Here is a 22,811-nt window from a genome sequence, read left to right as displayed (position 1 = left end):
CACCTTGGCTTCATTTTTGCCAATTGCAGATGAGCTTCTTCACAAGAGCAAAAAGGCCACTGACAGCCCAGATTCAAATTCTCATGTCTTCCAACCAATTTTTACCCCTATCTCCAATGTGAAAAATTTCAGGGAAGGACTCACTGGCTCAGCTTAGATCACACGTTCTCCCTTAAATCAATCACAATCAGGAATTGGAGACAAGTAAGATGATGGTAGCCCCTATTCAGAATACTCATTAAAACTGGGTAGGCAGGAGTTCGAGACGAGCCGGGGAAACATAACAAGACCTTGTGTTAAAATGTTTAAAAACTGGGTAGGGAAGGGCTGGGCACGGTGGCTGACACCTGTAATCCCAACACTTCGGGAGGCCGAGGTGGGTGGATCACCTGAGGTCAGGGGTTTGAGACCAGCCTGGCCAACATAGTGAAACCCTGTCTCTACTGAAAATACAAAATTAGCCAGGTGTGGTGGCATGCACCTGTAATCCCAGCTATTTAGGAGGTTGAGGAGGGAGAATCACTTGAACCCAGGAGGCCAAGGTTCCAGTGAGCTGAGATGGTGCCATTGTACTCTGACCAGGACAACAGGAGAGCGAAATTCCATCTAAATAAAAAAAAAACTTGGTAAGGAAGGAGTGAAAATCAATTTCCCAGAAAAAGGAGAATAGCATAGATGACGCCACTGGAAAGTCAGTGGAAGCCGAGCAGCTTCTACAGTATGTGCACACAGCAAGGCATTGGAGAAAGCCACTTCAAGCAAAGGAGGCAATGTGAGCAAAGGCATAGCAGGAAGAAATATCAGGGAAATGAAGACATTTGATGTGGTTGTGGCAGGAGTATTGGAGATAAAACTGGAGAAGAGAAGGAGACAGATCTGGAGAACTTGCAGTTCATATGAGGGGGGATTCTTTTTTATCAGGCTTTAATGGGATATCATTAAATAATGGTAAGCAAGAACATGACATGGTCACATATGGTTAGAAAACTCTAGAAGCTGTGAAAGGAATGAACTTTGAGAATATAAAACGTAAGTCAGGGAGTCCATTTAGGAGAGTGTAGCAGGCAGTCTCTGATATGGCTGCCAATGATCCCTGCCTCTTGGCATTTATTCCCTCCTGTAATCTTCTCCCTTTGAGTATAGGCTAGACCTACTGACTCACTTTCAACAAAGAGAAAACAGCAAATGTTATGGGATGTAACTTCCCAGGTTAGGTTACAAAGAGACTGTGGCTTTGTCTTGTGTGCACTCCTGCTTGCTTGTGAGGAGAGACAGCTGTTATGTTGTGAGTTGCCCTCTGTAGAGACAAGGAACTGAGGGAAGCCTGTGGGCAACAGCCAGTGGAGAACTGAACTATCAGCCCCAGCAGCCTGTGAGGAAGTGAATCCTGCCACCAACTATATGAGTGAGCTTGGAAGTGGATCCCCGCCCCCCACAGTTGAGCCTTCAGATGAGCCCACAGCTCTGGCCAACACCTTGATTGCAATCTTGTGAGAGAGACCTTGAGCCAGAGGCACCCACCTAGGTTATACTCAGATTCCTGACCTGTAGAAAATGTGAGATAATAAATGTTTGTTGTTTTGAGTCACTAAGTTAGCGTGACTTGCTGTGCACCAATAAATAACTAATCTAGAAGGTATTACAGTGGTCCAGATGAGAGATGATCAGGGCCTTGAGTGGGACCATGGTAATATAGATGTAGTAGAAGAGATGGACTTATACGGTGTTTCAGGGCTTGATCCCCAGTTGGATGAGCAGGAGGAGACAAGTATAACCTGTCAATCTATACCTTTGGGGCTGTATGAATACCGTGATTACTAACTGAGACAAGGAACACAGAAGGATTTGGTTTGTGAGGATGAGTGATGAGAAGTTCAGTCAAGGCATGTTGAGTTTGGAGGCCTGTGGGATATCAGGTGGAGATATCTAGAAAGCAGTTCAATATATCAATCTAAAGCCTGAGGCTATGTCTAGACTGGAGCTTTAGATTTGGCTACACACGCTTTGACTGAGTTAGGTCCTCCATAACCCAGGCATCATGAGCGATAAAGGGGACTTATTTAGGTGGGAATTAGGAATGCAGAACTGGCAGCAATCACCCAGTTCCCCATCCCACAGGATGTGAACTTCACAGTCTGGGCTTTCTTTCCCTCTCAATACATGGACCCACTGCTGCTGCTAGTGGTATACATCTTGTGTAGAGGACCTAAAGAGGCAGAGCTTAAGGATTATGCCAGTCTCTTCCATGTCTAGTGCTGGGGGCAGCAAGTCCACTTGGAGCAAATTTTATTATATAAAGAATCACTTGAGCAACTTCCCTTAACTTTGACTGAATAAATCCACTTCTAGGAATTTACTTTTATAATATAACCGGAGATGAGCAAAAGCTGAATGTAGAGGGATATGCATTACAGCACTATTTACAATAGCAACTCTTTAAAACTATAGGTCACTGGTTAGATTGTGGTCTATTCATCTGACACTCCAGCACTGTAGTCATTGAAAACCGTGTTCTTGAAAAACACTCACAGGTATGAGAAAATTCTCTCCACATATTGCTCAATGAAAAAGCTGCCTTTATAATATGTCCTTCAGTAAGTGAATGAAAAAATTAACTATGGTACATCCAGACAATGGAATATTATTCAGCATTGAAAAAATGAGCTATTAAGGGGTGAAATGACATGAAGGAAACTTAAATGCATATTATTGAGAGAAACCAATCTGAAAAGGGTATATACTACACGATTCCAACTATATGTCATTCTGGAAAAGAAAAAACTATGGAGACAGTAAAAATATCTGTGGTTGCCAGGGGGTGGGAGGGGTGGGAAGGGATGAATAGATGGAACACACAGGATTTTTGAGGACAGTGAAACTACTCTGTATGAAACTATAATAGTTTTTTCTTTCTCTACAGAAAAAAAAATAATAAAAATTAGCTGGGCATAGTTTACAGGTGTGAGCCACCATGCCCGGCCATGTGACTTTTTTTTTCTTTTTTTTTTTTTGAGACAGAGTCTCACTCTGTTGCCCAGGCTGGAGTGCAGTGGCACGATCTCGGCTCACTGCAAGCTCCACCTCCCAGGTTCACACCATTCTCCTGCCTCAGCTTCCCGAGTAGCTGGGACTACAGGTACCCGCCACCACGTCCGGCTAATTTTTCGTATTTTTAGTAGAGACAGGGTTTCACCATGTTAGCCAGGATGGTCTCGATGTCCTGACCTCGTGATCCACCCGCCTTGGCCTCCCAAAGTGCTGGGATTACAGGTGCGAGCCACCGTGCCTGGCCGTGACTTTTATTTTTAGTACTGTCTTCATCTGTTCAAATTTTCTACAATAAGCTTAAATTACTTTCATTGTAACAAAAATTATTAGAAAAGCATTTTCAAAACTTTTTAGTGGAAAAGAAATATAAACAGAGAAAGTACATAAAGCATAAAGACAGTTTTACAACTAAATACAAAGCCAACATCCTGGTCAAGAAACAAAACGTTAGCCCGGCACAGTGACTCACACCTGCAATCCTAGCACTTTGAGAGGCCAAGAAGGGAAGATCGCTTGAGCCCAGGAGTTTGAGGTTAAAGTAAGCCAAGATAACACCACTCTACTCCAGCCTGGGTGGCAGAGCGAGACCCCTGTCTCCATCCAAACAAAAGAAACAAAACATTGCCAGTCCTTCTCTTCCCCACTCCCCAGAAACCATCTGTGTGTGTCCCTTTCTGGGAAAAGTAACCACTATCCTAATTGTGACTCTTACAATAATCATTTATTTGCTTTTCTTTAAGTTTTACCACCCATGTATGTATGTACATATCCCAAAAATACATAGTTTCACTTATTTTTGAACTTCATAATACCAAGCACTTACACAGAACTTGCTGTGTGCCAGGAAGTCTTCTAAGCTCTTTCCAGGTATTAACTCAACTAATCCTCACAGCAATCCTATAAACTATCATCAGCATTTTACAGATAAGAACACTGAAGCCCAGGGAGGTGAAGTAATTTGCTCAGATTCACACAGATACTAAGTGACAGAACCGGGATTTGAACCCACACAGTCTAGCTCCAGAATCCATGCTCTTGCCAAGCATACCGTGCTACCTCTCAGACTGTTGGCTTCTTGGTCAGAATCTCCCCCAACAGTGACAGCTCTACACCAGACCCTTACTCACTCTAGGTAAGCAGACACTCTGGGGAGGCCTGGAGGCTCACTGACACTTGGGCCTGTTTCCACAGAAGATGAGGAACTGACACTTTTGCCAGAGGATGTTGTGTTGGCAAAACATCCCTTAGATTCCAGAAAATCACTGCAGTTAGCACCTGCAACACAGAGATATCACCATCTAATTACATTATTGAAAATACATTCTGCCCTATTTTGTTTCCTAGATTATAAATAAATTTGTAAAACAGCTAACATTTACTGAGCATTTACCTTGCACTGAGGATTATGTCAACACCTTATACATGTTATCCCATTTAATCCCTATAACAATCAACAGGCATAGGTATTCCTTATTATCCCCATTTTATGGTTGAGAAAACTGAGGCTGAGAAGGTTAAACTTGCCTATGGTCACATAAAAAGTAAACATCTAGGCCGGGCGCGGTGGCTCACGCCTGTAATCTCAGCACTTTGGGAGGCCAAAGTGGGTGGATCACTTGAGGTCAAGAGTTCGGGACCAGCCTGGTCAAAATGGTGAAACTCGTCTCTACAAAAATACAAACACTAGTTGGGCATGGTGGTGCACTCTTGTAATCCCAGCTACTTGGGAAGCTGAGGTGGGAGGATTGCTTGAACCCAGGAAGCAGAGGTTGTAGTCAGCCAAGATCACATCACTGCATTCCAGCCTGGGCAACAGAGACTCTGTCTCAGTAAAAAGAAAACATCTAGGCTCATATTTGATTACAGCTCTGTGACACTAAAGCCTGAGATCCTAACCCCTGTACTAGACTGCTTGCCCCTACCCACAGTTCACATTCTGTGAACTAAGTGGAAGACCTAGGATCTGAAGTGAGCTGTATAGCACTGTACATTGTATTAAGCATCTCAATATAATTTTCCAAAGGATTTGTTCATAGAAAAACTGATGAATATAATGGTGATCACAACCCAAAGAATGCCCTCAGAAATTTCCCCTCACAGTTCTTATTCATCTCGGTAGCATCCATAACAGCGCCTGGCACAAAGCAGGTGCTCAATAAATGTTTGAGTGAATAAATGAAAAAGAATTATAACTTCCCAGCCACCCACAGTTACAAGTAAGGGAGTCCTGAAAACCAGTGAGTGTCAGACAGAGACGAGTACCCATTATCTTTACTCTGCCTATACTAATAATACTTCATAAAAGTCAATTTGTTCTGTTATCATTTCCTACAGTTATGTACCTCATCCAGCCACAAAAATAAAAAGTCTGATGAAAAGGTTATGCATATTTCTTTATGCATCATTTCATAGAGCACTGAAGCTCAATAGATGGCAATGTAACCTCTAGTAATGAGAAAATTGTAAGAAATAAGAGTCAAACTTCTCTGATTCTTGAGGACATTTTTAGACTGACTACTATTCCACCTACACAGTATCATGCTTCACACATATAGAGTCATCTTTTGGTATTGACAGGGGATTGGTTCCAGGACCCCCGCAATACAAAAATGCGAAGATGCTCAAATCCTTTATCTGAAACAGTGTAGTATTTGAATATAACATATGCACATCCTCCTGTATGTTGTACTATAAATCATCTCTAGATTACTTGTAATACCTAATACAATGCAAATGCTATGTAAATAGTTGTTATATATTTATTTGTATTATTTTTGTTGTTATACTGATGTTTTCTTTTCTTTTCTCTTTTTTTTTTTTTTTTTTTTTTTTTTTTTGAGACTGAGTCTCACTCTGTCAGCCCAGGCTGGAGTGCAGTGGTACGATCTCAGCTCACTGCAACCTCCACCTCCAGATTCAAGTGATTCTCATGCCTCAGCCTCACAAGTAGCTGGTATTACAGGCACCTGCCACCACGCCTGGCTAATTTTTGTATTTTTAGTAGAGACAAGGTTTCACCATATTGGCCAGGTGGGTCTCGAACTCCTGGCCTCAAGCAATCCGCCCGCCTCAGCCTCCCAAAGTGTTGAGATTACAGGTGTGAGCCACGACACCCAGCCTTGTTGTTTCCTTTGTGAATATTTACTATGGGCAGTTGGTTGAATCTGCTGATGCAGAACCTGTTGATATGACTGTATACTATAAACGATGCAAATTCCCACCATCTAGCAGCAGGACTACTACTCAGTTTTTTTATCCATTTCCTCTCAAATTTCATATCACAAGCGAATAATATCTTTCCCACTCTTATCAAGTCCTAATCTATCACCAAACCTTTCACTCCTAAGAGGACTTTGCCTGTGACTTTACAAAGCTTAAAGTTCAGCTGAGCTATTTCCTCCCTTCAAAATCCTCTCACTCTGGGACTTCTCAGGACATGGTACAAGGCCTATCTGCATCAGAATTACCTAGCAAGCCTGTTTAAAATACAGATTCCCAAATTCCATCGCAGACCTATTGAATTAGAATCTCTCCAAGTGAAGCCTGGGAACCTGCATTTTGAATAAGCCCCTACCCTCACCCCTGCTCTTCATTTAGGCTCACATTTGGCAGTGATCTCCTTCTTTAAGTCTAGTTCCATCACTATATTTTATCCCGTTCCACTTCCAGATTACCAACTGCACAGAACTTCCTGAATTTGCCCAGTCATGAGAATCCCCTTGGGCTACTTGTTCAATATGCAGACTCCAGGGCTCTAACTCAGACCTACAGTCTGGGAGCCCGGATATTTAAGAAGCACCTCAGGTGATTCTTAGGGTCAGCCAAGTGTGGGAAGTGCTGCTCTGGAATATGCCCCAGAGCCTAGAGCAGCCCCCAGCACAGTGAGGGCCAACTGGTTGCTTAAGGTGTAACTGGGATGGAGCCAAGCCCAGGGGAGGTGGCAGGAAAGCAGCAGAGCTGTGAGGATGAGAGGACAGGTCCCCAGTAATCAAAGGAAGAACCACCCATATACAAAGCCACAGAAGAAGCATCAACAATACGTAGACCACACTCTCTGACCACAATGCAATACAATTAGAAATCAATAACAAAAAGACAGCCAAAAAGTATCCATAAGCTTGGAAACTCAAAACCACACTTCTAAATAATTCACATACAAGAAGAAATTGTAATGGAAATCATGAGGTGCTTAATGATCAACGAACATTAAGTACTGTATATCAAAACTTGTGGGATTCAACTAAAGCAGTAATTAGAAATCTGAAACCTTAAATGCACATGCTGTATTTCACTGAATATAAGGCACCATCAATTGTAATGGCATTGTTATTTTATGTATCACAAAGAACAAAGGCTGCCAGTTAAACTATGACATATGCTTTCATCACTTAGAATTTTTAGTTTATACTTATTGAGGCATTCTTTTAGATTTACTTATAGATTTTCATCACATATCACTCATGCACTATATAAAGAAGGAAATTATAAGCAAAATAGACTGGTTAAGGCATTCTTAAATCTTACGCACATTCAGAAGTCTGACTACTAAATCACTTTCAATTCAGTCACTAATGTCCACACTTTCCACCTAATACTGACCTAAGATTTCAATTAAAATGTGAGTTGAGTGATGCAGCATTTCTTTCTTTTCTTTTCTTTTTTTTTTTTTTTTTTTTTTTTTTGAGCCGAGTTGCCCAGTCTAGAGTGCAATGGAGCGATCTCAGCTCACTGCAATCTCCACCTCCAGGGTTCAAGCAATTCTCCTGCCTCAGCCTCCCGAGTAGCTGGGATTACAGGTGTATGCCACCACGTCCTGCTTGCTTATTTATTTATTTATTTATTTATTTATTTATTTATTTATTTATTTATTTACTGGAGACAGAGTCTCACTCTGTTCCCCAGGCTGGAGTGCAGTAGTGCGATCTCAGCTCACTGCAACCTGTGCCTCCTGGGTTCAAGCGATTCTCCTGCCTCAGCCTCCTGAGTGACTGGAATTACAGCTGCCCACCATCATGCCTGGCTAATTTTTGTATTTTTAGTAGAGACGGGGTTTCACCATGTTGGCCAAGCTGGTCTCAAACTCCTGACCTCATGTGATCTGCCTGTCTCAGCCTCCCAAAGTGCTGGGATTACAGGCACGGTGGCGCTGAGACCAATTTTTGTATTTTTAGTAGAGGTGGGATTTCACCATCTTGGCCAGGCTGGTCTCTTAGCCAGGCTGGTCTCGAACTCCTGACCTCATGATCTGCCTGCCTCGGCCTCCCAAAGTGCTGGTATTACAGGTATCAGACACCGCGCAAAAGTGTTTCTCTATTGTCTCTGGAGTTTTCTTCCAAGCTGTGAACACACATTCTACATGCTTCAGTGCTCATACAGCAAAAATTATTACAACCACATCCTGCCTGCTGCTCGGCTCACAGACCTGGTAACATCCAGTCCCTACTTCAAAGATGCAAACTGTCTATCCAAGAATTGATGGATTATAGTGTTCAAAATATAAAATTCCAAAATGAATGAGATAAATCATCAATTTAAGAAATAAGAAAAAAAAAAAAAGAGTAACCCTTCCCCCCCCAAAAAAAATTTTAAGGAATAAAATCATAAAAGATTGAAATAAAGATTATCAGAACTTTGGCTTCATGCAAAAGCTAATAATGTGATAAACAAGGTTCAAGAAAAAATTTTAAATACAAATAATATTAGGGCCTGGCCTGTAATCCTAGCATTTTGGGAGGCCGAGGCGGAAGGATCACCTGAGGTCAGGAGTTTGAGACTGCCTGGCCAACATGGTGAAACCCTGCCTCTACCAAAAATACAAAACTTAGCCGGGCATGGTGGTGTATGCCTGTAATCCCCGTTACTCAGGAGGCTGAGGTAGGAGAATCGCTTGATCCCAGGAAGCGGGGGTTGCAGTGAGCTGAGATCATGCCACACTGCACTACAGCCTGGGCAACAGAGTGAGACTCCATCCCCAAAAAATAATAATAATAACAATAGAAATGAAAAGAAGGCCATAATTATAAATAAAATGAGATAAATTTACAGATAAAGAAATTAAGCTCCAGAAATGTCAAATAACTTGTTCAGGGTTACATAGCTATGGAGTATAATTTATAGAACATAGTTTAACATTCAAATAATCGAGATAGTACTGACAAAAACCCTAACAGACAAATCAATAGAACAAAATGGTAAACATAAATAGAATAAAATTTTATATGAAAACAAGTGGCATTTTATCTTGGTGAAGAAAGGATGGGTTATTCAAAAAATATTGCTGGAACAACTAACCATTTGGAATAAAAATAAAACTAAACCTTTCTTATCCCAAACTGGAATAATCCAGATGACTTACAGATTTGAATGTAAAAATTGAAATTAAAGATGTACCTGAAAAAAATAAGTGAAAGTTTATATAATCTTAGAGCGAAGAAGTTATTGCCAAGAAAGATATCAAATATAGGCAAAATAAAGGAAAAGAGGCATAGATTTGAATATGCCTCTTTAAATATAAACTCAAAACTTTCATAGCAAACTATAAACTGGGGGAAAATCTGTAACATACATAATAGAAAGAAAAAAGAGTTAGTAGTCATGACAAATTATGAGCTTTTTTTTGTACTTTAAGTTCTGAGGTACGTGTGTAAAATGTGCAGGTTTGTTACATAGGTATACACATGTCATGGTAGTTTGCTGCACGCATCAACCCGTCGTCTACATTAGGTATTTCTCCTAATGCTGTCCCTCCCCTAGTCCCCCACCCTCTGACAGGCCCTAGTGTGTGATGTTCCCCTCCCTGTGTCCCTGTGTTCTCATTGTTCAACTCCACTTATGAGTGAGAACATGCGGTGTTTGGTTTTCCGTTCTTGTGTTAGTTTGCTGACAATGATGGTTTCCAGCTTCATCTATGTCCCTACAAAGGACAGGAACTCATCCTTTTTTATGGCTGCATAGTATTCCATGGTATATATGTGCCATGTTTTCTTTATCCAGTCTATCATTGATGGACATTTGGGTTGGTTCCAAGTCTTTGCTATTGTGAACAGTGCCGCAGTAAACATACGTGTGCATGTGTCTTTATAGTAGAATGATTTATAATTCTTTGGGTATATCCCCAGTAATGGGATTGCTGGGTCAAATGGTATTTCTAGTTCTAGATCCTTGAGGAATTGCCACATTGTCTTCCACAATGGTTGAACTAATTTACACTCCTTGAGCTTTTATAAATTTATAAGATGAAAATAAACATCCAAAAAGAAAAAAAAAGGGCAAAAGACATGATCAGGTAGCTTATTTTTAAAAACGGGCTGGACAAGGTAGCTTATGCCTGTAATCCTGGCACTTTGTGAGGCTGCAGCAGGTAGACTGCTTGAGGCTAGGAGTTCAAGACCAGCCTAGGCAACATATGGAGACCTGGTCTCTACAAAAAACTAAAAAGTTAGCTGGGCTAACTTTTGCACACCTGTGGTCCCAGCTACTTGGGAAGCTGAGATGAGGACTGCTTGAGCTGGAGAGGTTGAGTCTGCAGTGAGCCCTGATCGTACCACTGCACGCCAGCCTAGGTGACAGAGTGAGACCCCATCTCAAAATAAGATAAATAACACATACAAACAGCCAATATATATTTGGGGAAAATTTCATCCATCCTAATAATTGGGTTTGGGGGAGTGGGTGGTGGTTGATTTTATGGGGTTTTCTTTTTTTTTTTTTTTTTTTTTTGAGACAGGGTCTTGCTCTGTCACCCAGGCTGGAGTGACCTCAGTTCACTGCAACCTTTGTCCCTAGGGTTCAAGTAATGCTCCCACCCCAGCCTCCCAACTAGCTGGGACCATAGGCACGCACCAGCATGACCAGCTTTTTTTTTTTTTTTTTTTTTTTGTATTTTTTGTAGAGATGGGGTCTCACCATGTTGCCCAGGCTGGTCTCAAACTCCTGAGCTCAAATGATCCACCCACCTCAAAGTGCTGGGATTACAGGCATGAGCCACTGTACCTGGCCCCGTCCGAATAATTGAAGAACTGAACTTAAAACGAGATACCATTATTTGTTATCAGTTTGCAAACACCCAGGGTTGGCATAGCTTGGAGGAATGGAATTCCTATCAAGAGCAATTTGGCCATATGTGACTTCCGAAGCCTATGAGAAGTGCATATCATCTGACTCAATAGTTCTACTTCTAGAAATGTATCTATGAAAAAGGCATGAAATGCATGTCTGGAGATGTAGAATGGATTCACCTATGTGGAGAAGAAATGAAATCAAGGCCAAAGATGTCCTCTATGTCAATACTTGCATGTGAGTTCTGAGGTATTTATGGTAAGATTTACTTATGGTAATTTTTGCCCATAGGTTTTAACAGTGGCTGCCTTTCATAACATGTAAACATTTTAATTGCATATTGCCACTATAGGACTTGAGAATTTACCCAAGCAAGAATTGGTTGGCCCTATGGATGGTATCAGAGAGGGCCCTTTCCCAAGTTTTTTGTTTGTGTTAGGAGCAAAATTTAAATGTACTGCATGTCCCTGAGCAGTGAGCAGTGAAATTACACCTAAAACTTTAGCACACTTCCTTGCTTGCTTGAAAAGTTTTGTGGCAGCAGCACTCTAGAAAGTGGCCTGTGGCCACTATAATGGGGAACGCTTGTCTGATGGACAAGGACGGGAAGAGCAATCTCTTGCTAAACTGGCCAACAGCACACTCGCTAGATCAAGCTGACTACAGGATCTTCCTAAGAGTAACTCAACCTCAAACTTGAGCTGGAGACACTTAAACATGTCCTCAAGATGCCTCCCCGCCCTTCCCCTGGTAAAAGAAGATTAGCTGGAAGAGAAGCCGGAATTGCAAGCCTGAATACTTATTAATACTGATGCTAATACTGATACTGATGCTCCCACTGCATAGAGTACCATCCAGCTACTCCAAGCAAGTCAATTACTTCTCCACGCCCAGGTCCTAATGACTGCCCTCTCCCCCATCTAGCTCAGAAGGCTGTGGGTAGAAACAAACACCCTAAGGAGATACACTCTGCTTGAAAGGTTCACCATTTATCATGAAAATTGTTATTCAAGTACAATAAATGTCAAGTAAGCCAGAAGCCAGAAAATTCTGACAAGTTTCTAAAACACTACAAAATAAGAAGAAATGATGTAATTAAAGGCCAAGAGAAGGTTCTTGTAACCAGAAAGGAATTCAAGGGAAAAAAGAATTTGGAAGAAAGTCTGTTTCTTTATTGCCATCTGTGGAATTCAGGATAATTATTTCCATTTTTTTTAAGCAGGAATAACACCTTACATAACCAAAGCACTTTCATATGTTTGTCATCTTAGCTGATTGTCACAATAGCACTGTCTGGCAGGGAGAAAAATAATACATCAAGCCATGTTTGTTTAACATGGATATTCATTTAACCAAACACTATTTCCCACCCCTGCTTATCTGCTTCATAATGGGCCTAAGGATCAAGGACAGAAATTTTTAACCCATTTTTTTATTATATCCCCTCCCCCATAAGCAGTAATGAAAGCAATCGGTTCTCTGATGGAAAAATGCACACACACACACACACACACACACACACGTATCTTCAATTGGTTTGCGGAGCCCCTTCCTTCCTGAAATCCATACATTCCATGTTAAGCTAAACTCAGATGTGTTTTCCTGAATAGACTCTCCTACACAGCAGGAAAGGACACCATGGGGCTTTCATTAATGTGGTCTGGGACCTGGTGCCCTTCTGGTATTCCTAACTCTAAAACATGGATCCTCCCTAGGACATCCTTAAAACAGCAGCTTCTTCCTTTACCCCAAACCAAACTGGAAACTGCAGGAAGGTCTGGAGCTTAACGTTAGTATCCCAGAACCCTTTTCTCCTTGCTGTTCCAGACACACTTGGACAATTAATAGTTCTAACTCCTCCAGCTCCTCCTTCTCTGCGGTCCCAGGTTATATTAATAGCTGGGTGAATGAGTTGTACCTCCCTCCTTTCTCCCCACTGTGAAGGAGAATGAGATCACAGAACCAGAATACAGAAGACCAGGGAGAAGGCTAAGATCTGATCCAGCAAAGTCTGGACACTTCACAACCCCTTTTTGCAGCACTCAGGCCACTCACTCATAACAGGTAAATGACAACTTGAGCGCAGGCGCACTCTGAGCTTTTCTGGGCCACTGTGGCTGTTCAGGCGCCATGACACTGTTCTCTAAAGGCAAACGTGCCCCTGAATTCCTCCTTGGCCTTAACCAATTACGGAGCTACCAGCCATTATTTAATTTTTAAAGTGTTCATAATTCCCACCTAAACTGTCCCATCCAATAAACAGTGACACAAACCTACTAAAAGCTGAGCAAAGATGAAAGGACACAGGCTCGGGAGTATGGCAGACTCACGTCAAATCTCAGGCTCATGTCAAATCCCAGACTCACCATTTATTAACCCAAGCACAGGGAAGGTCAAATCTCTGGCTCCCTTTACTCATAAGTAATATACTTCTCCACTGTTGTGAGATCCAGTGAGGTAATTTATGAGACTCTCTGCTTCAGGTGGTGCTCTCTGCCTAATCAAATCTTGGATTAGCACAGACATAAGCTACTATTCAAGCAGCTCTTTTTACATGCCCCCAAACTAGCTTCCTTTTAAATTTCAAATGGTGCCCTCCACCTGCCCCCACCCCCGGGTGTAGTATACTTGGATGTGGCCACCAACTCCACACCCAGTGAGTGCTCTGGATTTCTCAGAACTCAACTGTAGGTCCTCTCCACCTCGGTCATGCCAGAGTCCCTTTTTTCTGGAACCTTCTCCAGCTCTCTGCCACGGGTCGCGCTTGAGATGGAGGGGAGAGGGCAGCCCCGTGGACCGTTTCCAGTGATCATGGATGGACTCATCTGTGCACATGTTGATTTTAAATATTAGAAGCAACCCAGAGACAAAGTAAAGAACCTCCTAAGAAAGGTATCAGTCAAAACAAACAAATTCCACAAGCCACCGAAAGTCAGGCCGGCAGGACTGGCCTCTAAACCGGAGCCTCCCTCCCTCCACCCGCGCGATGCGTGGTTTAGAAGCCCTCGGAGCTCCAGCAAGTCCGCCCCCATCCCGAGCCAGGCTCGCTGCACCCCCCCATCCAGCTCCTTCTTTTCCGCCTCAGAGTCTTCCCACCCGCTTCCCCAGGGGAGGCCCAGGTCTGTGCTCAGAGGCCTCCACGGACCAACGAACCAACTGGCAGCCGAACTGCCTGCCGAACGCACGCCGAGGCCGAGGAACCGAGAGCCGAGGGCAAAAGGGACGCTGCGGCCGCCTGCTTCTCCCACGGAGGCGCGTTCCGGGGTTGCCGGGACACGGCTCCAGCAATGCGGCGCGCAGTGTCCTCCCTGGCTCGGCTGCCGGCCCCACTGTCTGTCACCCCCGGACTCTCTTGCCATTGATACGGGATAGAGGCTCCTGGGAGATGAGGAGCTAGGGGCTCCAGCCATGGCCCGGCGTCACAGGCAAGGACCGCTGCAAAAGCCACTTTGTGGTTTTGGATTTTTTTTTTTTAAGAGTTGTGGTTCTTTTCCAGGCAATTTTCATTATTAGAACTGTAGGCTCTGGTAGCAGTGAAAGATGCGCCCTCCACAAAGCTTGCAGATGCCTGGTTATAATTGGCATTGATTAGACAGGATCCACCTACCACTTACAGAGCGTCTTTTCTGGGCCAGGCGCCCTGGTGGATGTTATCTTCCTTAAGCAGCCAGCTGCATTTTTCAAAATAGAAAACCAAATTTTAGCAAAGGCTTGCTCAAGGTCACCCAGAAAACAGATTCATTTCTAAGTTTCCTCATTCCAAATCCACCACTCTTTCCATCATATTGACTTAAATTTATCTTCCTCATCCTTTCCAGTATCTAATAAATCTTGCATAGAAAGCTTTTCTCCAAGTATAGTTTAAGTCCCTAAATTCGTGTTTAGACCAAATTTTCCCTTTTTTTTTATTACTGATTATAAGAGAAATAAATGGTCATTATAGAAATATTGGAAAATATGGAAAAGTATTGTTAATATCCATGATCTCACAACATAGAAGTTAAATACGTTTTTCTGGATAGCTATTGCTGTGTAACAAATCACCCCCAAACTCTGTTGTTTTAAACAACAACATTCATTTTTAATTTCTGATTCGGGTGGTTGGCTAGGCTAAGCTAGGCTGCTCAGGCTTGGGGTCTCTCACAGGGTCTCAGTCAGAGGTCACAGAGGAGCTTCCTCACTCATGTGTCTGGTGATTGATGCTGGTTGTCAGCTGAGGTCAGCAGGGTTAGCGCCAGTTCACCCATGTGTGGCCTTTCCATGTGCTTTCTAACACCAGTGTCTGAGTTTCCAATGTGAGCATCCCAGGAGGACCAGGCAGAAGTTGTATTGCCTCCACAGTCACAAATGCATGGAGAGGGAACTTAGATCACAGCGCTCCATCATGGTCATACTGTATGAAGAGCATAGGGGACAGGGGAGCTTGTGGCCCTCCTAGAAAACACAATCTCCCCTACTGATATTTAGGAGTTTTTCCTCCTTGCCCTTTTTCTATGCACATGTATGTCATATACCGCTGGTGATTTACACCCCTGCTGATATTTAGGGGCTGCTTCTTCTCTGCCCTTTTTCTGTGCACAAATATGTTAACATTATAAATATATATATATCTCTTGTATTGGGCTTTTAAAATTTAAGATTACAGTTGATGGCCAGGGGCTGTGGCTCACGCCTATAATCCCATAATCCCAGCACTTTGGGAGGCCGAGGTGGGTGGATCACTTGACATCAGGAGTTCAAGACCAGCCTGGCCATCATGATGAAACATGTCTCTACTAAAAACATACACACACACACACAAAAATTAGCCAGGTGTGGTGGCAGGCACCTGTAATTCCAGCTACTTGGAGTGCTGAAGAAGAACTGCTTGAACCCAGGAGGCAGAGGTGGCAGTGAGCTGAGATCATGCCACTCCACATTCCATCCTGGGCAAGAGAGTGAGACTCCATTTCAAAAAAAAAAAGTTAGCCCTCCATATCTGAGGGTTTTGGATCCACAGATATGACCAACTACAGATTGGAAATATTCAAAAAAATCTAAAAATTTAAAATAATACAGATAAAAACAACAAAGAATAGCAACAATTTACATAGCATTTACATTGTTTTTGGTATTATAAATAATCTAGGGATGATTTGAAGTACTGTACAGGAGGATGTGCATAGGTTATATGCAAATACTATGTCATTTTACAAAAGGGACTTGAACATCCTTGATATGCTCAAGATTTTAGTCTGGGAGGGGAGTCCTAGAACCAATCCCCCAGGGATACAGAGGGATGGCTGCATATCCTGAGCACTTCCCCTTATCAAAGTTTAAAAAACATGTTATCTCTTTATCCCATGATAGAAGATAGTTTTGTAACTGTCCCATGATAGTTTTGTAATAGAAATGTTAGCTGGGCAACAGCATAGTTAGGTGAGTATTAATGGCTTGACTCAAGATGCTGCCTCACCAGGAAAGCAGAGATTTTTGTCTGTTTTATCCACTGCTACTAGCACAGTGCCTGGCACATATAGATGCTCAATAACCATTTGTTTAATGAATGAATAAACGAGTGAGTGGGTGGGTGGATGGATGGATGATTATAATGGTCTGAGCTGAGCCTCTCCCTCTCTTGCTTGCATCCTCCTAGGAGGAAAGAGACCAGGTTTCTAACCTGAACCACCAGGTTCCAAGATATCAAGATCTATCTGTTGGTCAGGTGATTTTGCTAGGCAGGCAAGTGAGTCACAGAAGGGAAACTTTCTCATCCTTGGTGAGTCCTGTGAACTGTGACTCATAAACCTTCCCTTACTCTGCAGCTTAAAACCTCCCAGGCCACCTTGCCCTCACTCCTTGGGCAAGTTTTAGATGCCTGCTGCACCAGGCCTGCCTTGGCAGCTGTACCCAAGGTTTGGCAAGGCACTGGAGCCAGCTAAGGGGTTCTCAGGGCCTCGGAGCTGCCTCTGATCAGCTTGGCCCCCCCACACACACAGCCGGTATGTTCCCAGGATTTGCACCTGAAGCTTCCTGTGCACAGCAGTCCCACAACCAGAGTTCAGCAGCAGAGGTGAGGGGAGGATGCTGGGTGTTCCCAGAAGGCTGAGGATCCTGAAGGTCCCAGAAAATCCTGCCTGCATAGCTGGGAGGGTGAGCACAGTTAGGCAAGAAGAGGGCTTCTTTAGTGTTCCCTTGCCGGCCCCTGGCTGAGCACCCCAAACCAAGCCCAGTCTGGAGGTTACCGCAGAACCTGCGCAGGAACATGGAGGCTTGATGTGGGAAGGGGCGGTGGTCCCAGGTCCTTAAGGTCAACTCAACCATTTCTCCAGCTTTAGGGCCCTCCTTTCAGCTCTACAGTCCAGGATCCTGATGTTCCACAAGCCTGGTCCTCATGGGTCTCAATGAGCTCAGGAAACCTGGGACTCCAGGCCACTATAAACACACACAGGGCTTACATGTGGAGTATTTCACTGAACTATGTAAAATTTCTGGTTATGTAGGTGAAACATAGTTGCATATCAGCAAATTTATGTTATTCGACTTAATCATGAAAGACAAATACTTCTAGCAGGTTTCACGGCGAGGCCAGAGGAGGGTGGGCTGAACTTTAACCCCTCCTCTTCCCCTTTGCTCCTTCTCCTTGAAGGACCCCACTTCGCTTTCAGTAACTGGGAGCTTGGCTCCGGGAAGGAATGGTAGACAGTGAGGCGGGGGTGGAAGCAGGGGGCCGGGCACTGGATAGGAATGGTTGGTTCTGGTTCTCCCCTGGCTCTCGCAACCCCAGACCACTGAGAGCAGCTGGGACAGCCATAAGAATTAAGAGCCCAGAGATTAGAGGAAACCAGACAGTGGAGGGAGAAAGATAAACTCAAATAAACTCTACCCCGTTCCTCTTGAGTCTTGGCAGGACAAAAACTACCTGCTGGAGAAAGAAACTTGAGCCTAGAAGGATGGTATTATTTAATGGCCTAGGGTCAGACATTGGTAAAAATCCTCTGAGTTTGGTAAGCCTCAAGAGCTGCAAGCTAAACTGGGCGAGGAGGGCGTCTTAAACACCACTTCTCCTCGAAAGAGCACTGCAGACGGTCCCTATAGGGGAGCCTGTCTTCCCCAATGTCAAGGAAAGGTCATCCAGCAGAAGCCCTCATGTAATGTGCTTGTCCCATAAGTATGCACCAGAGGGCAGTATAAACCCAGGTATGGAAAATGGCATGCGCTGATAGATTCTCTACTGTTGACTTCAAGTAAGGGGCATCACAGAGACTTGTATAAAGACAGCGCTGAGGAAATAGGTGTTGAGTGGATTACTGACGCACGGCCACCTTCAGAAACCTTCAATGGTAGGTAGAGGAAGCCTGGCAAAGATGGAGGAGAGAGAGAATTTGCTACCTCATAATTGACTAACATGGCCAGCTCCCAAATAGCCAGAGGGCCTCCCCATCAGTTCAGGCCAGGAAACAATGACCAAACCCCTTTATGTTCCAGGCACTGTGCTAGGTACAGGAATTTAAAGGTGAATAAAACACAGTCCCTTCCCTGACTGAGTTCCCGATAGCTATGCCCATCTCTTTACATTTATCATCTCATTTAATCCCAACCACAGTAAAGTGCTAGTAAATCATCCTCTGTTTACAAATGAGGAAAGCCAGACTCAGAAGGCAGAAGTAACTTGTCCCACCAGTAACTGGCAAAGCTGGAGTTTCAATCCAGTCTCATTAGATTCAGAGCCTAAGCTCTCACCGCTGTGCCAGAGCCTTCGTATATGTGCCCTCAGCAATGAGCAGGTCTGTTTGTCATCTCAGTACTGGCCAGGCTGTCAGGGCTACATCCTAGGCTGCCAGACTGTGCGGGAGAGGCCCGAGAGGACGCTTGTCCCTAGAAACACAAAAGTCCCTTTGGACTTGGATTTCTGAGTAACGTAAATCAATGACTAAGATTTTAAAATGTATGTAACCTATGTAACATATAAAACAGACATGCAGAGTAAGGATACTAGCTTCTGTGAGTGGAATGCCTATTCTCTACAGAACAGGAAAGGAAAAGGCTGAATTAGGTGAGGTTGAAGTGAAATTCCTTCAATATCAGGTTTAACCCAATATGGACTAAGAAGTCATTGCAGATCTCTCATCAGAGGGATGGTGAGGCAAAAGTGGCATATGCTGCCCATCCTTGTATCTCTCCCAGGTCCACTCCCACTGTCCCCACCTTGTTCTGTGCCTGGGAGGTTGGCCTATGTGGACTTCACCCCCCAAATCCCATGGCAGCACTGGAGGAAGGCAGGGAGGAAAGTGAAGTCAGGGTATTTACCCCTCAGTCCCCAACTTCTGTCCTGTTGGCCTCAGTTGTCTATGTCCCTCCACTTGGGGCCATGGCCCCTGTCAGGGGTGGGCTCCACACAGCTCTCTTTGGGGACTACTCACTGCTTCCTTCCCTGGACCTTGCAGGCCTAGGAATAGCAGTGACTCCCAGCTGTTACAGCCCTGAGGCATTGCCCCATTCCCTGCTGCTTTTCCTAAACTCACCTGCACCTCTGTGAATAGTGCCTTTATTATACCCTGCAGTTACCCATCTGGAGGGTGCCATTTCTTTCTTAGTAGAACCCTAGAGCTCTAGGGAGACTAGTCTGATGAGGTGGGAAGGCTGCTTTCTGAGGAAGAGGGCCAGCCAGAAGGAACTTAATGGATATGAGAAGCCAACCAAACAGAGGAGACAAAGACAACCCCAAGACTTATGGCCTGAGGACACCAAGTCTTGGAAAAATAGATCTAATTTTACACGAGTCTCCGTGTGAGCTGGAGAGGAAAGAGGGGTAGCAAAAGAAATGGTTAGGTTGGTTTCGGCCAGGCTGAGAGTGAGAGATGTTGGCATGCTAACAGGAAGTTGAATGAACTTTTTCTGGTGCCTGGAATGTGTACCTGGGGCTCCAAGTTGGAGACAAAGAGGCATTAAATAATCCATATTCTAAAGAGAACATTCACCCATGGAAGGCCAGATTATTCCTGGAGCCTATTAAGAGGCTGCCAAATCGCTGAACATTGCTGAATATTTGTTACTTTTGCAGAAAAAATAAGCAAATAAATGTTACTGTGGTCTTCAACCCAGCCAATACTGTAAAAATAAGCATTATGACGTCAGAAGTACAAGTGCAGTCTTCAGAACCAAACTTCCGCAGCGCAAATCTTGCCATTCCTGTTTACCAGCTGTCCACTCTAGGTAAGTTACTCAGTCCCTGTGAGCCTCAGTTTCCTCATCTGTAAAGGGAGATCATAATAGTACTTCCCTCATAAGGTTGAGAGGATTCATGAATAAATACATGTCAGTCACTTAGAATGACATGCACATGGTAGGAAGTCAATAACTGTGTGCTTTTGTTATGAAGAGCAATTTCTTCTATGACTGATTTCTATAACAAAGAAGTACAAACACTCAAATCTGATGCAAGAGGGACTGTACAGCAGTTGGCCTGTTCTCTTGGGGAAGGGTGGAGGAAAGAAACCAATAGAAGCAATTTCAGTCTAGCAAGTCGTTAAAGAGCTGAAGGTCCTTGGGGAAGAAGTTAGACCATCTCCATACCCTGCTCATCATGAACTCTGAGAGGAGGGTGGCTACATCCTCCTGCATCTTCACTCAGGTTTGAACCAGGACCAGGGACAGACTAAAACCCTCCAGAAGGGCCAGCTTTTAGAAGACAATGGGGAAGACTGCCTCCTGAGACAGACGGGCTTCTCCAGACAAACTCTAAGAAAAATGCAAAAATGGCTAGGTAGTGAGCTCATTGGCCTTGGAAACTCTCCCCTGAAAAAGCAGAGTGCAAGAAAGAACTAGGGCAAGATTCTATGGTAGGTTAGGAAAAGAAATGCAAGTGAGCATGACAGGATCTTCCTGGTTTAAAAAGCCCCAGCTGCTGTTGTGATGAAGGTCATATGATCCATTTCACAAACCTCAGGTGCAGCAGAGGGGTCACCTAGCTTATGGTGGAAGTGCCAACTATCAAATAGCATTTCCACAGCCCAAGCTGGTGGCAAGAGATAGCATCCTGCTGAGCTCTGCCATCTGCTCTTTCAGGTCCACCTCCACCTTTTTTCCCCCCTGCAAGCATAAGAATAGACAGATTTCCTGAGAAACAGAGAAAGGGGAAAGAAAACAAAAGCCAGCAGACTGGCTGATGTGGGCTGAGGAACAAATGGTAGAAGTCAGATTTCTGCTCAGGGTATTCCCAAGGAGAGTTCAAACTTAGTGCGACAGTCTATTTGGTGGGGACTTTGACTTTTTTTTTTTTTTTTTTTTTTGAGACAGAACCTCACTCTGTCGCCAGGCTGGAGTGCAATGGCGCAATCTCAGCTCACTGCAACCTCCACTTCCTGGGTTCAAGCGATTCTCGTGCCTCAGCCTCCCAAGTAGCCGGGATTACAGGCACACACGACCACATCCAGCTAATTTTTTTGTATTTTTAGTAGAGACGGGGTTTCACCATGTTGGCCAGGATGGTCTTGATCTCCTGACCTCAAGTGATCCGCCCGCCTCGGCCTCCCAAAGTGCTGGGATTACAGGCATGAGCCACTGCACTCGGCCTTCTACTTTTAAGAAATATCTAGGCTCAGGAAAACAAGACATACTCATTTCTTACTGAACACCAGATATCAGTCTCATTACAAAATGGCAGCATAAGTTGTGCATGGTAGCACGTATCTGTAGGCTCAGCTACTCAGGAGGCTGAGGCAGGAAGATCACTTGAGCCCAAGAGCTCAAAGCCAGCTTGGGCAACATAGCAAGACCCCAACTCAAAAAAAAAAAAAGAAGAGAAATGGCGACATGGCTATTTATGCTAATTCATGGTGGGCTTCACTCTGTGCCAGGCATTGTGTCAGAGACTCCCCGCATTGACTCTTTGTAACAATCCTGTGGGGATAGGTACTGTTATTATCCCCATTACCTCCTCGCCTGAGTTTGGAGAGATTAAGTAGCTTCCTCAAGTTCACAGGACCTTACAGAGCCTGCTCACACCAACATGACCCAGAAGTTCTGCTTTGGAGGGCTGGTTCCCTGTACTAATGACTGTGTAGAGTTAGGGAGCTCGCAGCTAGTGATGCCAATACCCATTCAGCAGCGTTCTCCTTAGATCTCACGTGCCCCACCTTTCCATTGTTGTTCCATTGACATAGCATTACCATGAGCCCATATAGACCCCATAACTGGAAATCTTGACCCTGTTAGGAGTCAAACTTCTACTCTCTGGAAGCCTCCTGGATATTGACAACATTGAACAAAGATGCCAGAAAGGCCCAGTACTCAGTAGAGGCACAGAGGAGGGGTGTGTGGGGCGGGGGGCTGCCCCTCCATCCATCCAGCCTCTGGTGGAGCTGCAGTGCAGTATTCCTTTCCTCCATCCTCTCCGCCTTGTTCCTGCAGGCCCTTCCCCACATGCTGTCTGCTCAGATCCCACCATCGCTTCCGTATTGACTCACACATCAGCCACCTACTTCAGTTGCCCTTTTACTCTTGGCTTCTGTATTTTGGCCTTTGTATTACTCAGCTAATGCCAAAATAGCGTTGTATAACAAACTACCTCAAACTCAGTGGCCTACAACAACGAACAGCTATTTTGCTCACTCACGAGTCTGGAGGTCGGCTAACATCAATCTACTTCAGGCTAGACCTGGTCAGCTGAGCCTGGCTTCAGACTGCAGCTCAGATCCAGCTTCGCTCCCTGGGGTTGCTCTCAT

At 44.1% G+C, this 22,811-nt stretch overlaps 1 protein-coding gene across 2 annotated transcripts in view; it reads right to left on the bottom strand.

The window, feature by feature from the left end:
- The window catches only part of SPATS1 (spermatogenesis associated serine rich 1), a 32,405-nt gene extending 18,137 nt beyond the window's left edge, over positions 1-14,268 (bottom strand). The window contains exons 1-3 of one of the 2 annotated variants that reach the window (XM_010369780.2): positions 13,793-14,086; positions 13,473-13,599; positions 4,176-4,291 (exon numbers count right to left, since the gene is read on the bottom strand). In XM_010369780.2, the coding sequence (XP_010368082.1) occupies positions 4,176-4,291; positions 13,473-13,475 (119 nt within the window). In that variant the 5' untranslated portion in view covers positions 13,476-13,599; positions 13,793-14,086. Of the gene's footprint in view, positions 1-4,175; positions 4,324-13,472; positions 13,600-13,792 lie in introns of both variants that reach the window. The other variant, XM_030929017.1, reaches the window with a different exon arrangement.
- Between the last annotated feature and the right edge of the window lie 8,543 nt (positions 14,269-22,811).

This window comes from Rhinopithecus roxellana, chromosome 4 (genome assembly GCF_007565055.1).
Source record: "Rhinopithecus roxellana isolate Shanxi Qingling chromosome 4, ASM756505v1, whole genome shotgun sequence".
Lineage (NCBI taxonomy): Eukaryota > Metazoa > Chordata > Mammalia > Primates > Cercopithecidae > Rhinopithecus > Rhinopithecus roxellana.
This window is presented reverse-complemented; position numbering and strand designations above follow the sequence as displayed.